At 34.7% G+C, this 16048-nt stretch overlaps 1 protein-coding gene across 1 annotated transcript in view; it reads left to right on the top strand.

Annotated features, from left to right (window-relative positions):
- Nucleotides 1-15339, top strand: part of MACIR (macrophage immunometabolism regulator) — a 36478-nt gene extending 21139 nt beyond the window's left edge. Inside the window, exon 3 of the mRNA XM_036745689.1 lies at nucleotides 12800-15339. Coding sequence (XP_036601584.1) covers nucleotides 12823-13446 — 624 coding nt within the window. The 5' untranslated portion in view covers nucleotides 12800-12822 and the 3' untranslated portion in view covers nucleotides 13447-15339. The remainder of the gene's footprint in view (nucleotides 1-12799) is intronic.
- Nucleotides 15340-16048: the final 709 nt, after the last annotated feature.

The following is a 16048-nucleotide window of genomic DNA, read 5'->3' as shown; positions in this document are numbered from 1 at the left end:
TCCTTTGTGGATGATGAAGTCCTTGATGGATTATAGATTTCTTCAAAGAGGCCAGTCAGTGTTCTGTGGTTTGATGCAATTAGCACAGTGTTATACACAAACTGAATTATCTGGAACTCCTCACCATCAAAAGGGAATTCCTCTTTAGCTTGGACCCTGAGCTGATCTCTTCCATCGTAGTTGCAAATCATCTCTCCCTGATTTATACCTTGTCTGATGTTTATGATCCAAAGATTGTTGAAAAGGGTTATTTTTGTTATCCAAAGGTTGTTGAAAAGGGCTATTTTTGTTATCTCTTTCAAGGAATCTTGAATGATTATCTTTCAGTTAATTGTGAGATGGCAAAGATGTGGTCCATTGTTGAACATTGTTTATGAAAGCCAACTTGTTCCTTATTGATACCTTCATAAAGGCTATTCTCAACTGATGTAAATATTCATATAAAGATTTTGTATAGATGAGCTTGTAGGCATATACATTGGTAGTTATTGATATCCCTTTGGTCATCTTTTCTCTGTATAAGGTCTGAGATTTTTTTTCCCTTCTTCAGATAGCTTTCCCTTCATATACCTTGTGTATCAGTCCCTTAGTCTGACTGCTTTTCCTGTCTTGATTCTCTTTTGTGCTATTTCTTCTTCCTCTGTAAGCACAGTGGGTACTGCAATATTAGGGTTCCAGTGTAGTGGTTTCACTGTTCTTGATGGAGAAAGCAGTTATAATGATTTTTACAGATCTTTTCCATTTTTCTTATTCATTGCCCTCTATACATTTTCATCCTTAAGCGCTCTTTGGATGACTTTGCTCAGTGGGATATCTTGCCAAGACTCCTTTAAATTAGTTTTATTTTCCTTTGCTTCTTTCTGCTTCACAAAATGATTCTGCTTATAAATGTCCATTATTCTTCTTCTATAAGATTATACAAATGAGTTTATATTGTAACCTGGTGCTGCCATTGGCAGCCAGCTCTCTCATTTTGGCAAGTATGTCTGATGTTTGCTGACTAACGTTCTTTCTGAGCTTTTTGGTATCTTTGTAGTGACAATTAATTTACATTGGCTAACCTTCTGGATAAAATTGTTAAAGTCATTGTTGATGTCATTTCGTTCTGTTGCCCATTTCCCATTTTTGAATTTCAAATAGTTGTTTAAATAGTTCAGGGTTAAGCTGTTTTACACATCATATTTTTTGTTGTTATTATTCTTTTTTGTGTTTTACTACTTTTATGTTATCTCTGATAGGTCAGTTGTCTGACTGTGCAGAAGCCAGTAACCCTAGGATAGCTTCCACATCAATAACAAATCTTTTGCTGTCTGTTAAAATATATCCTATTTTGTTTTTTGCAGTGTTATTTGGTGATCACCATTTCCAGCACTAATCAATTCTTTTTTTGAACAAAATCTTCATGCTAATATGACGGGTGTAAGTCAACTGTGTAATCTACGGAACTTTGGACTCTTTTATTTCTTTTTCCTGAATCATGCTTTTCTGTATATTTCTCCCAGTCCTTATTTTTTCGTCACCTTTTCGTCACCAAATATCAGTGTATGTTGATTCAATTTGCAGAGCCTCATTGAGCTCTCTGTGAACTCCCTCTACCACTTTGTCTTTAGCAACTGATGTTGATGCATAAGCTGCAATTATTTTCATGGTGGTCTGGTTTTTTTTTGTGCAAACATTTACCTTTCTTTCTTACTACAACATGTGATGACCAAGTATCTCCCTGATATGATGTTTTTTGTTACTTTGGAGTGTATGATAAAATCCATTCCAGCAGTTTTTCTTTTCTTCAAGACTATCTTTCCATTTAACTGCAATTTCCTTTTATCTTTTTATTTTTATAGTGAGAACTGCTGTAAGTTGACAAGATTGACATGATTTAGCTCCCTCAACCATAATGTTTACCCATTGGTTAGTAGACAGTGATCTCACATTTCAGACTACAAGTACTTAAATTCAAGTTTATTGATGGTCTAAAAACTGTGTAATTCTTAGCACCTTCTGCCCCCTTTTTCGTTCCTGAGGGGGACAGGGGTCATGAAGGATTGAGAGTCATACAAAGTTTTTCTTTGTTTCATGGGTTGCTGTGGCCAAAAAAAATCATTATGATATGTCCAGCCTACTGGGGATGTACCTTTCTTTAGTTAGCGTAGGTTGGTCCTTGGCAAATAGACTTGGTCTGTTTTTGGGACCATACTCAAAGCTGTTCTGGCATGGTAGAATCTGTCATAGCTTTTGCTCTCTGGCAGAGCCTTCAAGAACTCAGAGTCATCTCCACACCTTGATGAAGCATCAAAGTAGGACTTGCTAATTGTGTAACTTCTGGTAAAATAAGTCTGTAACTACTGCTTTGTGTTAGATTTACACTAGTATAACTATGTTTAAATTTCAAGGCAAACCCAGAGGAATGTAGGAGTTTTTTTAGTTTTTTCCATTTCTGAGAGTGGAAGAGGGAAGGATGTGTAAAGGAGGAATAAAGGAAGCCTACTTTACTCCTCAGTGAAAGAAAAAGTGATGTCTTAATCAAAAGTACAATAACACACTTGTGCAACACATATTAGGATAATTCAAGGGGATAGTTTGTTTTTATTATAACACATATAGTTATCCAGGGTTCTTACTGAGGAGAGTTATCTCATACATTCATTTTAGTGATTTTGAAGAGCAAAAAAGCTATTTCAGCACATTTTTTGTTGTTCTAACTTGTTTTTTTACATTACTTCGCCTGACCAATTGAGCCATTCCTTGTGGCAAAGAATAAACAAGAGAAAAATAAATTGGGGCAAAACCACCCCAACACACCAACAGTATCTTAGAGTATATGCAATACTATAGAGCCAAGAAAAGAAGAAAGAGATAGGTCCATTTTCTTAACTTTTTTCTGGGACCAAACTTGGTCATAATTACAAGGCATTCAGGTTCTTTTTTGGTCTTTTCTCTTGGCAGTATTGGGGTCATTATGTGTATTGTTTTCTTGGTCCTACTTATTTCCCTCCACATCAGTTCATTTAAATCTTCACTTGTTTCTCTAAATTCTTCATATACTTCATTATAGTTTTATACTGCCAGCCATCCCCTAACTGATGGGCATCTAACTTAATCCCAGTTCTTCTCCACCTCAAATGGTGTGGCCATAAATATATTAGTATATCGAAGACCTTTCTTTTCTGTCTTTGACCACTTTGGGGTTGGTGCCTAGCAGTGGGATCTTTTGTTAAAGGGCATGGACATTTTTGCTATTTTCTTAGCATTATTTCAAATTACCTTCCAGAATAGTTGGGGCAATTCATAGCCTCACCAGTATTATATTAGCGTGGTTGTCTTAATGAAGTGTCTCCAACACGTGAGGTCATCTTTGCTAAATTTGCTCTGTTTGCTCCGAATGGTTTTGGTTTGCATTTCTTTTATTATTAGTTATTTGGAGCAGTCTTTCATTTGATTGTTAATAATACTTTGTCATTTTTTTGAGAACTTGTTCTTTGGCAATTTATGAAATAGAGAATAGCTCTTGATCTTACAGTATATGTGTCAAATCCATCTATATATTGGATCTCAGAGATACTTGATAGAAAGATTTTTTTCCCCAGTTAGTTGCTTTGCCTTTTTATCTTAGCTGTAAGAACTTTTAAATTTCATGTAATTAGAATTGTGTATTTAATCTTTTCTGATATTCACCGTACCTCTTTTGGTTAAGAATTTTACCCTTAAATACAGCTGTGAAAGGTACCTAGTCAGGTTCTCTTTTAATTTTTTAGCTGTATGACCTTTTATATTCAGTTGGTTTATGCATTTTGAACTTATTGTGGCACATGATGTAAAATATTGGTCTAAAGCTAATTTCTGATAAAATGCTTTCTGGTTTTTCTAGCAGCTCTTATTCAAGTAGAGAGTTATTCAAAGTTCTTAGGTTTGTTGAACACTGGGTTATTCAGTTTTATTACTTGTGATTCTTCCTTATTTATTCTATTCTGTTGATCTACTTTTCTCTTTTTTTAATCAATACCTAATAGTTTTGATGATGAGTGCTTTATAATGTAATTTGAGGTCTAGTTGGTCCCCCTTCATTCTTACTTTTTTTTCCAACATTCCTCTTGAGATCGTAGACCCTTTTGTTCATTCTAGTAAATTTTGTCATTCTTTTGTCTAGCTCTGCAGAGTTTCCCTTTGGTAGTTTGGTATTGCATGAACTATGTAAATTAATTTAGATAGCATCATCATTTTTCTTGTATTGCTGTAACCCACAATCATGTTCAGTGACTTTCCTATAATTAAAGTCATTATTTCTTTAAAGAATGGCTTAAAATTGTATTTGCATGAATCTTATCTTCTGTTGGTAGATTGACTCCCATGCATGTTGTTATTTTAAATGAAATTTCCCTTTCTAGTATTGGCTTCTTGATTTTGTTATTGCTAAATAAGAATACTGTTTATTTTTACATGTAATTGAGGAAAAGTACACCCAGGGCTTCTGGAGGAAATGCTTTGTCTTCACTGTTTTTATAATGCCATTTCTTTATGTGCCTTTGCTTTGAATTAATTGGATCCCCTGGCTGACTGGAGTAAGTGTAAACTTACCATTGGGAACTCATGAGTTGTAGTTTTAGGAATGTGGACCCATAAAGCACTTTGAACCTGGGGTAGTTGTTGCCTGGGGAACTCAACATGAAGGAATGGATGGTATATGGGGGGTGGCATATCAGAAGGGTATGTAAAATTACAAAGAAACTTCATGCCTATACATTATGAATACATTCTTTGAGAAAAGAATTGTAAGGCCCTTGACATGGTGGGCATCCAGAAACATCACAAAAAGAAATCTATTATGTCTTAATAGGAAAGAGCATACTTACTACTGATAAAGGTATTTCCCCCTCCCCCCAATCAGCTGTTTTGTGAACAACCAGATCATCAGACTATTAGAGCAAAGATCACTCTCATACTCCCAAAGACCTTTCATTCTAATGGGCAAGATAACAAGGACTTATCTGAGTATATACAGAATAAATATAAAGGGGGAGGGCACTTGGGAGACCAGAAAAGTCTTCACGTAGACGGTGACGATTGAGCTTCATCTGGAGGGAAGGGAGGGATGCTCTGAAGTGGAGGTAAGGAAGGGGTATATTCTAGTCATGGTGAATGGTTAATGCAAAGGCATGTTGTTGGAGTGCTGTGCATGAGGAACGAAGGAAGACCAGTTTGGTTGGATTGCATGCAGGGTGCTGGAGGGAAATCATGTCCAGTGGAGCTCTGAAGATAGGTTGTACCTAGGTTAGGAGGGGCTTTAAAAGCTAATCAGGTGAGTTTATTGAGTAGGGTGAGTGACAAAATCAGTTCTGAATTTAAGAAAAAAAATCACTTTGGCAGCAGTATGGAGGATGATTGGAGTGCTGAAAGATTTGAGGCAGAGATAACAATTAGGAGGCCTTTGAGATAAACTAGGCAAGAGCTGATGAGGGCCTGCTGGGCTAAGGTGTTGGCTGGATGAGTAAAAAGAAGAGGTGGTATTTGAGGGATGTTTTGCAAGTAATAGGAAAGCACTGATATATACACGATAAATGTATACTCCTTGTTGGAAGAAGACCTGTAAGGTGACATTTTGCTCAAATGTTTTTAATAGTTAATAATTATTATTAAATTAAATATAATATTACATAACAAGCACTATAGAATCTTGCATTTTCTATATCTTGTGTGATGATAAAGATGTGGACTCTTATAGAATAATATTTGCAAAAGTCTGCCCTTTCCCTACTGATACCCTCATTAAGGAAGGCCTTAACGTACACATAGACAATTCTGTCCGTTGATCACTGTTCTTTATTCTTTACTAAGCTAATGTATATTTTTTGATAGCATCCTTTACTGTGGAGCCCTTCTTTAGCATTCCCTGCTTGGTAATTGTTGAAGCCTGCTTACAAACACCATGTGCCACCCTCTTTCTTCACAGTGGCACTCATTTCTAATTCTTCAGAATCTGTCATGCTCTCTAACTTGCAGCCACATAGCATCACCAGAAATGCACTAGTATTGAAAAGATGGCCATTCATGTCAAGGAGAAGTTTGGAGCCTTTAAAGGAACTCTGAATTTCCCAAAGATGATCTTGCCCAGTATTCTCTTTAATTCTTCCCCTCTTTGATTTGGGGCTGAACTCAGTGTCCACTTGCAGTGTCAGTACAAGGATCCTGATGATGCGATTGGTATCTTGATTCTGACTGAAAGCCAAAGCTGTTGGCACTTGCCCACCATACTGCGCCAGAGTAAGAACAGTGGTCTGAAGCCTTCTCACAGAGAAACCATTGGAAAGAAAGCAAGCACAAGGATTCCAACTTCATGCTTCATTTCTCAGATCCATTGTATATCATCTATTCTCCTTCTTTGGAGAGAGCTCAACCAAGTCGTTGCCAGCTGGGTATTTCCATTTGAATGTCCTTAGGTGTACTTGACTCAAATTAGTATAGTCATCTTTGACTTTTTCTCTCTTCTCTCAATCCAGTTACCATGTCCTATAGAATTTTTTTTTCTGTTCCCCACCATGAGTATCTTATTGATTTATGCCTTGATGACTTTAACAGCTTCTTAACTGGGTTCCCTGCTTATGTTATCTTTTCCTCTAATCCAGACTGCACGTTGCTACCAGGTTAATCTTCCTTAAATTTTGAAACACTCTTATCAGGTCTCTCCCTTGTCCATAAAACTTTAAGTGGTTCCCCATGACAGTAAAATAAAAGTTTAGATTCCTCAACCTCACATTCAAGGCCCTTCATATTCATGTCTCTGCTTAGTTTTTCAGTTTAACTTTCTTTTACTCGTCTATGTGAAACCTATACTTCAGTCACACTGACTCATTTCCCTGCTAACATTCCTTGTGTTTTCCTATTTCTGTACTTTTTACTTTGCTTTTGTCCCAAGTGCTCTCCCCACTTAGCACCTAGCTGACTTCTACCATCCTCAAAGATCCAGCTTAAAATCTACTCCTCCATGATGCTTTTCTCCATAAACACCCACGTCATCCTGAAATGATCTCTTCCTCCTCTGAACTCCCGAACACATTGTTTATACCATTCAATTTGCAGTTAATTGTATACTGCCTTGTGACATCTCTTGTTGCTGTGAGCTGTTATTTACGTTTTCTATTTTTATTTAACTTCTCATGTATTTGTTTTGTTTCCTCAACTAGATTTTTACTTCCTTGAAAGCATAAACTATTTTATACTTCATCATCTACCACCTAACACAGTAGCCATTACTCAAAAACTACTCATTTTTAAATTTTACTTTAATTCTCAGTTCCATTTCAGACTTTAAAAAAATGAATACTGAAATATGCAAGCATTTAAATAATAGTTCAACTTGAGATTCGGTTATGGGTCTGAAAAATGTCCAGTTGAGTTAAAATTTGCTTTTATTTAATGTGTATGCCCCAATTCTTAAAAAGTTATTTGAGGAAATTAAAAAAGTTAAAACTAGATTTAATTTGAAAGGAATTTATCTTAATCAGACTCAGAATCACTGTCATAAGAACTGTCATTCAATGCCCCATAAGTCATGTCTCCTAACTTACCTTCTTTGCTCTCAAATTCTTGTTCTAATAATTGGGGGGGAATTAGCCTGCACAGAATGTCTTTCTACTCAAATTCATACTTGAACAGGACTAGCCTCCGTATCATTTCTGACAAAACATTCAGTTATAACTTAAAGATTTCTTGGGGAGGCGAGAAGAGGAGTGAGTAGGGGGCCACAACTTTCCTAGCAAGCTGTTTTGTTTTTAAGCATTAATGGTTACGAAGATGCCCTTTATTAAAGCAGAATCCCTCTTTCTGCGGCTTCTGGTACTTTCTGTTGCTCTGGTGCCAAGTGTGATAGACCTAACACATCCTCTGTGTTACACTTTGAGATAATTTAAAGATGCCTGTCACGTGACATTCTCTCTAAGGCTTCTCTTCTCCCATTAAATAATCTTCATTCCTCATCCAGTCCTTACATGGCATGGTCACTTCTCCCTTAGACTCCATCTTAGTTGTCATTTTCTGGATCACTTCCATGTGTGTGATGTAACAATCTCTTTAGTAATATGTTGTAAATGGTTGAAGTATTCTTGGATCCTGATTGTCTCTTTTCTTCCTAGCTTTGTGTTATCTGCAGTTTTGATAAGCGTGCGTCATTGATAAAAATAGTAAATAAGTAGCACGGGGGCCAACTACAGATTTTGAGACACTCCACTAGAGAAACCTGTGGGTTGATAATGGATCTGATCCTGTAACCAGTTCTCAATCTACCTAAATGGCCACATAGCCCATAATTTTCCCTCTTATTTGCATGAATAAAATAAGATACTTTGCGTAAGATTTCAGAAAAGCATTTTACATTGTCTGCAGCATTCCCCTGATCTGTCTGTTAGTACACCTGTCAAGAAAGGGAAATTAGGTTAGTCTAGATTGATTTGTTGTTAATGAAATCGTATTACCTCTTAGCAGTCATCATTTCCCTTGAAAATACTCACACGCCATCTCTTTAATTGGGTTCCTCTTTCTTTAGTCCTGAGTCACCTCTCCCATTCTGCATGATCTTTCACATTCATGAACTTTTTTATTTTGAGAACCCTGGGATATAGTTTACTAAGGCTTGGTGACAACTTGTTTGGGACAGCTAGGTGGGTTTTTTTTTAAACTATCTTCTTTTTTCTGATTCTTGCTATTAACAGTTTTTGTTCTTTTCTTCCAGTCAAAATATCATTCTGTCAGTCAACATTAATTAAATGTCTGCTATGTGCTAGGCACTGTGCTAAGTGCTAAAAATACAAATACAGCCCAAAGAGCTAACAGTCTAATGGAAGAGACAGCATGAAAACAATTGTGTATAAACAAGCTATATAAAGGATAAATTTTTCAAATCCAGCCTTGGACACTTAATAGCTGTGTGACCTTGAGCAAGTCACTTAACCCCATTGCCTTAAAAAAAAGGATAAATTGGAGATAATTAACAGAGGGGAATTACTAGAATTAAGCAGGATCTAGAAGGACTTCCTGTAGAAGGTAGGATTTTGGCTGGGACACAAGCAGTCCTGTTAAATTATAGACTATCTACAGAAATTAGCTTACCAAAAATGTGCAGAATAAATACAGTTTAAATACATCCAGTTTTATATGCAGAGATTTTAGGCTACAAAAATGTCACCAAGTAAACACTTTTAAGGAATTTGCCTAAATGAATAGACAAAGAATTATGGTTAGAATTTTGTTTTCCCATAAATGGGTCAGGGCCGTTTAAAAATTATGCTAATTAGTGACTATTGCGTCTTTGTACAATGTTTATAAAACTTTTTTCCCTTATAGAAAATACAAAGATTAAAAATAACTTCTTGCCTTGTCTAAATTGTCTTAAAATTCTGAATGGGCAGGATCTGAATTTTTGATCTTTTAATATATTTGCACTTTAGCAAGTAAAATTTTAATAAAATTCTTGAGTGGGGACAAGGGAAACATCTTTTTATTGTGTGTATTAGTTCTTAAAACTTTGTTGATAGTGGGGTTCAGCAGAACCAGACATCTTCAAGTTTATATACATTTGAAAGTAAATGCCAGCATATTATTTTATTATCCATGCTATATCAGTGGCATACCATTAAAATGCCATTAGAGACAAGTGAATCCTGCTTTGAGAAAAACACAGGGTCTTGTTTACCATCAGTGATGATGCTAGATTTAGAGTCAGAAGATGTGAATTTGAGGCTTAGGGCACATCATATACTGTGTGATCTTGAACAAATCACCTTATACCCGAGACTCCGTTTCTTCCTCTATAAAATGAGGATAATGATACTTTCACTACCTTCAAAGTTATGACAAAATTTATGTTTTAAAACTGAGGAGCACCAAATCACTGTGACTCTATTCATAATGTGGAGAAGTGGTACATTCTAGTTAACTGAGATTCTGAGTTAACAGAGAATTGCCATATATAATGAACCTGAATTATAAATTTTCAGAGAATTAATATATCATAAAATGTGCTAAAACTATTCAGGACATTATTTAAATCTCTGGTTCAGATGACAGTAGAAGATCTTGCCCTGAACTTCAGCTATTTTTATAAATACTAGTTATAATTGTATCAAGTTATAGATATAAAAATAGTAGGAGATTGGTTTGAATCTGTACTGACCCCAATATCTGTTGCTTTTCCTCCTATAAGTAAAAAAAAATTAATTGTGCAAAAAAGAATTCTGGTTATCTATACTTTCTAGTTTGGAGTATTGATATGGATGCTAAGTGTATTTGACATTCATATTTAAGAAAAAAAGATTAGTTGGGAAGTTACTGAAAAATGCTTGGGAAATTTATGAAAAAATTCTTCAGAATACCTGAGAGCAGCAATTTCTTTTTTTAATCTACTTTTTTTGTTATTAACTTAGCAGGTAGGAACATTTCAATAAATAGGACCAAAAAAAGGATTCTGCTGATTTCACACAAATATCCTTAGGTTTCTCTGAATCTATCATATTGCTTCTGATATATTTATTCACATACCATAATTTGTTTAGCAGTTCCCCCAAATCAAGTTTCTGTTTCACAAACACATTTATTATGTTTAGTGTCTATCTGTTCCTTGCAAATGGGTGCACAATAAATACTTTAACATATTAAAACATAAAAGTAAAAAAAAAACTCAGTTTTATTTGCATAACTTATTGAGGATATAGATAAAGGACCTTTGTAGATTTATGTGTGTCTGTGCTTTGGGAAAGGGTTGAGTATTGTAGAACTAAATTTAAAAATTTAAAAGATGGTAATTAATTATTTTTCTCCTTATAAACAGAATTAGAAATTATCTGCCTCAGATCCTTTTTGGACATGGATGGGTTATTCTTGCAAAATAATAATTAATCGGAAATGATGGTTGATGTCAATAGCTAGATCTGTATTTTAAACAGATGCATAAAAAGAAAGCAGAATTCTAAGTAATTGAAAAACCAGTGATGGATCAGGAGAACATAGTGAAACAACATTGCTTTCTCCTTGTGACAGAGATAAGAGGGGTGCTTTTTGGGCAGAATGTTGTATACGTGGTCATTTTGTTTATGCTTTACTGTTTTCTTTTGTTAAAAAAGGAGGTTTTAATCTGCAGAAATGGTGAGGTTTTACCTCCAGAAATGACTGTGATGTTAAGAAAAGGCATCCATAAAGCATTTTTTTTTTTAAAAAAAAGCAGATCCCTGAGATAGATGTTTTCAAGGAATATAGTTTGACACCTTTCTGAAATTTTGTTTGGTTACATTCTAATTTGGGGCGGTTAGGTGTTGCAGTGAATAGAGCACCAGACCTGGAGTGAGGAAGACTTGAGTTCAAATTCAACCCCAGACACTCACAAGCTATGATCCTGGACAAATCAGTTCACCTCTCTTTGCCTCAGTATCCTCACCTGTAAAATGAGAATAATTTGTTGTTGTGAGGATCCAATGGGATAGTAATCATAAGGCATTTAGGATAGTGTCTAATGCGTAGTTTTATATAAATGTTAGCTATTAACATTATTAGTAAGTGCTGGATAAACGTCAACTATTATTAGTAAGTGCCGGATATATGTTAACTATTATTATTATTAGTAGTAAGTACTGGATAAACGTTAACTATCATTATTATTATTAGTAAGTGCTAGATAAACGTTAATTATTATTATTATTAAGTGCTGGATAAAGTTAACTATTATTATTGTTAGTAAGTGCTGGATAAACGTTAACTATTATTATTATTAGTAAGTGCTGGATAAACGTTAACTATTACTATTAGTAAGTGCTGGATAAACGTTAGCTATTATTATTAAGTGCTGGATAAACGTTAACTATTACTATTATTAGTAAGTGCTGGATAAACATTAACTATTACTATTATTAGTAAGTGCTGGATAAACGTTAACTATTATTATTAGTAAGTGCTGGATAAACGTTAACTATTACTATTATTAGTAAGTGCTGGATAAACGTTAACTATTATTATTAGTAAGTGCTCTATTACTATTATTAGTAAGTGCTGGATAAATATTAACTATTATTATTAGTAAGTGCTGGATAAATGTTAGCTATTATTATTAGTAAGCGATAGATAAACATTAGCTATTATTATTAGTAAGTGCTAGATAAACATTAACTATTATTAGTAAGTGCTGGATAAACATTAACTATTATTATTAGTAAGTGCTAGATAAACATTAACTATTACTATTATTAGTAAGTGCTGGGTAAATATTAACTATTATTATTAGTAAGTGCTGGATAAATGTTAACTATTATTATTAGTAAGCGATAGATAAACATTAGCTATTATTATTAGTAAGTGCTGGATAAACGTTAACTATTACTATTATTAGTAAGTGCTGGATAAACGTTAACTATTACTATTATTAGTAAGTGCTAGATAAACATTAACTATTATTATTATTAATAAGTGCTAGATAAACATTAACTATTACTATTATTAGTAAGTGCTGGATAAGCATTAACTATTACTATTATTAGTAAGTGCTAGATAAACATTAGCTGTTATTATTAGTAAGTGCTGGATAAACGTTAACTATTATTATTATTAGTAAGTGCTAGATAAACCTTATTTTCACTTGACTGATAAGTTCTTGGAGGCAGAAATGCAGTAGTAACTTCATAGCTGTTCTGAGATGTTTTATGAAATGAAGGAAGAAATCTGTCAGAGGAATATTGAGTGTTTTTGTCAAACCCTCCCCAAAATGATCCAGCTTAGCTAAAAATTTCATATGCTCTATTTTTCTAATCTCCGTCTGTTTTATTTATAGGGGTGTGCAGGCTGGTAATTAAAATGGAAGTAGACATTAATGGAGACTCCAGAACTACCCTATCTACCCTTCCTTTACCGGTGTCAGAGGTGAATTCCCCAGGAAAAGCTGAAACAGAAAAGCCTCGGTGCTCCAGCACGCCCTGTTCACCAATGAGACGGACCGTGTCGGGTTATCAGATCCTTCATATGGATTCAAACTACTTGGTTGGCTTCACAACTGGTGAGGAGCTCTTAAAGTTAGCCCAAAAGTGCTCAGGAGGCGAAGAGAATAAGGGGGAGTCCATGCCTACCTTGCGTTCCAAACAGCTTGAAACGGGACTTGCACGTTCCTCTCGTTTGTACAAAACCAGAAGTAGGTACTACCAGCCATATGAAATCCCTGCTGTCAATGGAAGGCGGCGAAGACGAATGCCCAGCTCAGGAGATAAATGCACTAAGGCTTTACCTTATGAACCTTACAAGGCTCTCCATGGCCCTTTACCTCTCTGTCTTCTCAAAGGTAAAAGGGCTCATTCAAAATCACTGGACTACCTCAATCTAGATAAAATGAACATCAAGGAACCTGCTGACACTGAAGTACTGCAGTATCAACTTCAACATCTGACCCTCCGAGGGGACCGTATGTTTGCTAGGAACAACACATGAATTAGGGAGGGTAAGCCAATTCTGGGTTGGTTTCACTTGGCTGCAAAAATCCACTCTTGTACTGTAGAAATGAATCTCCAGCATCGTGGGAGGTTAATCAGCTAAGTGTTCTTGGAAGAGCAACTACAACGACAAAATTTGGATAAAATGTTGAATATGGAAGCAAAATTACAGGTATTTTGGGGGAAAGTTATTCTAGAACAAATGATCTCCAGGAAAATCAGAGTGACTTTAATTGGTAGGCATTACTTCGGATAACTATTTAGGTAGCAAAAACAGACTTCAATAGATAAATATAAAGTCTTTATGATGATTTGACATGCAGCTTGGAGATGGGATCTGCCTAGTTGTTGCTAACTTGGTATGATATACTGGAAATTTATATCAGATAAGTATTCGATTGCTTCTTAATTTCTTTCTGTATTTTACTATGATATATAGATATATATGTATGGTAATGATATGTTTTTGAAATTGAGAACCTGAATATTGCTGTACTGGACCACTTTTTATTTTTAAAAATTCAGTTAAAATGTTTTATAACTGATTTTGCACTGGAAAAAAATAACATTTCAGATGGACAAGAAAATCTTTGTTCACTTGCTTCAATAATGTTATTGAACAATTTTTAAAAATTTCCTCTTGGAAATTTATTGATCTTCCCTCCTGTTGTAAAATATTTCTTTAAAGTATATCTTAATAAAAATTAAATTTGAGATACAAAATATTTATTTTTACCATTTATGAGGGTAGACTTCTCTAGGAAGTTTACGGTATGAGGTTTCATAAGTTGAATAGTTCTTTTTACTTCTAAATTCTGAATTGAAATTCACCTGAAACATCATGAGGTACAGGATTTGGTTTGTTTTCTTTTGTTTCTGTTTTTGATTGTGGATTATAGTTACAATACTGACTGCATCTGAATCTTCAATGAGTGAAACTTTTAGAAATGAAGTCATGATTTCTATTACTGAATATTTAAATTAATATTGAAGTGATATCTTTCAGCATGGCATTAAATCATTTCAGTTTTAGCTGTGCATAGCACAGAACATTTTTATTGAAAACCTAGCTTCTAAGATTAGTTTGAAGGCATAAAATGCTTCTGCAGTCTTAATGGGTTAATCCTGGATTAGCTAACAATTTCTGTCAAATGCACTGGTTCAATTTGTGGCTGAAGAAGTAATGTCCAAACATTAATAACGAATACTATTCAAACTGGGCTTGAATATATTTTGAAAATGTATGTAACTTAACCTTTTTGTAAAAGTTCCTATTTCTTTTTTTCCTTTTATTTTTGGTGGGAGGGTGGGGCAGTCTCTTAAAGGTGCAATTTATCACTGAAGTGGCATTTCTGGCAGCATTTAGCATTTTATTTTGGAAGGCCGGTGAATGATTTCAGGGTTAGGAACCTTGTTTATGAAATAGGGACATCTTTTAATTGATGAATCGGCCATTTCTGGTGCAGTTGCAGCTGTTCTTTAACCAGATTGACTAGCAAGCTCTGGAGCTGAGCATGTGCTATAAAACACTAGGAATGTTTTTCACTCATTTTTATTATACCTCCACTGTAGTAAGCTACAGTAAAGAGCCTTGGAATAGTTTGCCTACATCCTGCTGATTTGATCAGAATTGTTTTGCTGGAAATAATTTCAGCTTTTGTACATTTTCAAGTAAATTGCACCTTTTAAAACTTACTGCATTAAAGAAATAATCTCCAAGATAAACTATATATCTATACAGTCATTAGTTTGACAAGAAATAGAATACTGTCAGATGCCAAAGAGAGGTGGGGTTTTATGTTTAATGATTAAACAACCATTATTTATTGATGATTTACCCTATGGAACTGTATTGTTTCTGGTTATGAAATAAAGGGGTGATGCAAACATGCACTGTTGTGTGGTATTTTAAATGTGGGTTATCACAAATAGACAAGCATACTCTTAGAGATTATATCCATTACACCTATTAGAAAACAAAATCTCATTCCTATAAAGCCTATGGGCACCTACACTTCCCCATCTGGCTCTATTTGCCATTATTATAATCTATAATTGTATTTTACTAAAAAAAAAATATATATATATATATATACACCCCCACATATATACCTGTATGTATATAATGTATATAGAGTGTGTGTGTGTGTGTGTGTGTGTGTGTGTGTGTGTGTGTGTAGTGGCATCTACAGAATGCCGAGTTCCCTAAATTACATTCTTGTCTGATTTTCCTAAGCCTAAAATTGGAATTCTATAAGCTTATGTAGTTAGTATTCTTGTGATACTTATAGGTATTTTAATAAATTATAATTATTCATTCTAATTAGTTAGAATGAATAATAGTAATAATAATAATGGTCCCTCTCTATAAGATAGAGGCATTGAGACCTTGTAGACACAGTGTGTGTCTTGCAGTCAGGATGACCTGGGTTCTACTATCTCTCCTGACATAGCTTTGTAACCTCAGGCAGGCCGTTTAACCTCCCAGAGTCCCAGGCAACAATCTGAAACTCTTGTTGCTGCTGTGTATTGAGAGGTATGCAGTTTACTCACCATGAGTCCTCTCTACCATTGGTTCTTAAAATGTGGTCCCCAAGACC

The sequence above is a fragment of the Trichosurus vulpecula genome, chromosome 1, assembly GCF_011100635.1.
Source record: "Trichosurus vulpecula isolate mTriVul1 chromosome 1, mTriVul1.pri, whole genome shotgun sequence".
Classification (NCBI taxonomy): Eukaryota; Metazoa; Chordata; class Mammalia; order Diprotodontia; family Phalangeridae; genus Trichosurus; species Trichosurus vulpecula.
Note: the sequence above shows the minus strand (reverse complement) of the source record. Positions and strands in the feature narration are given on the sequence as shown.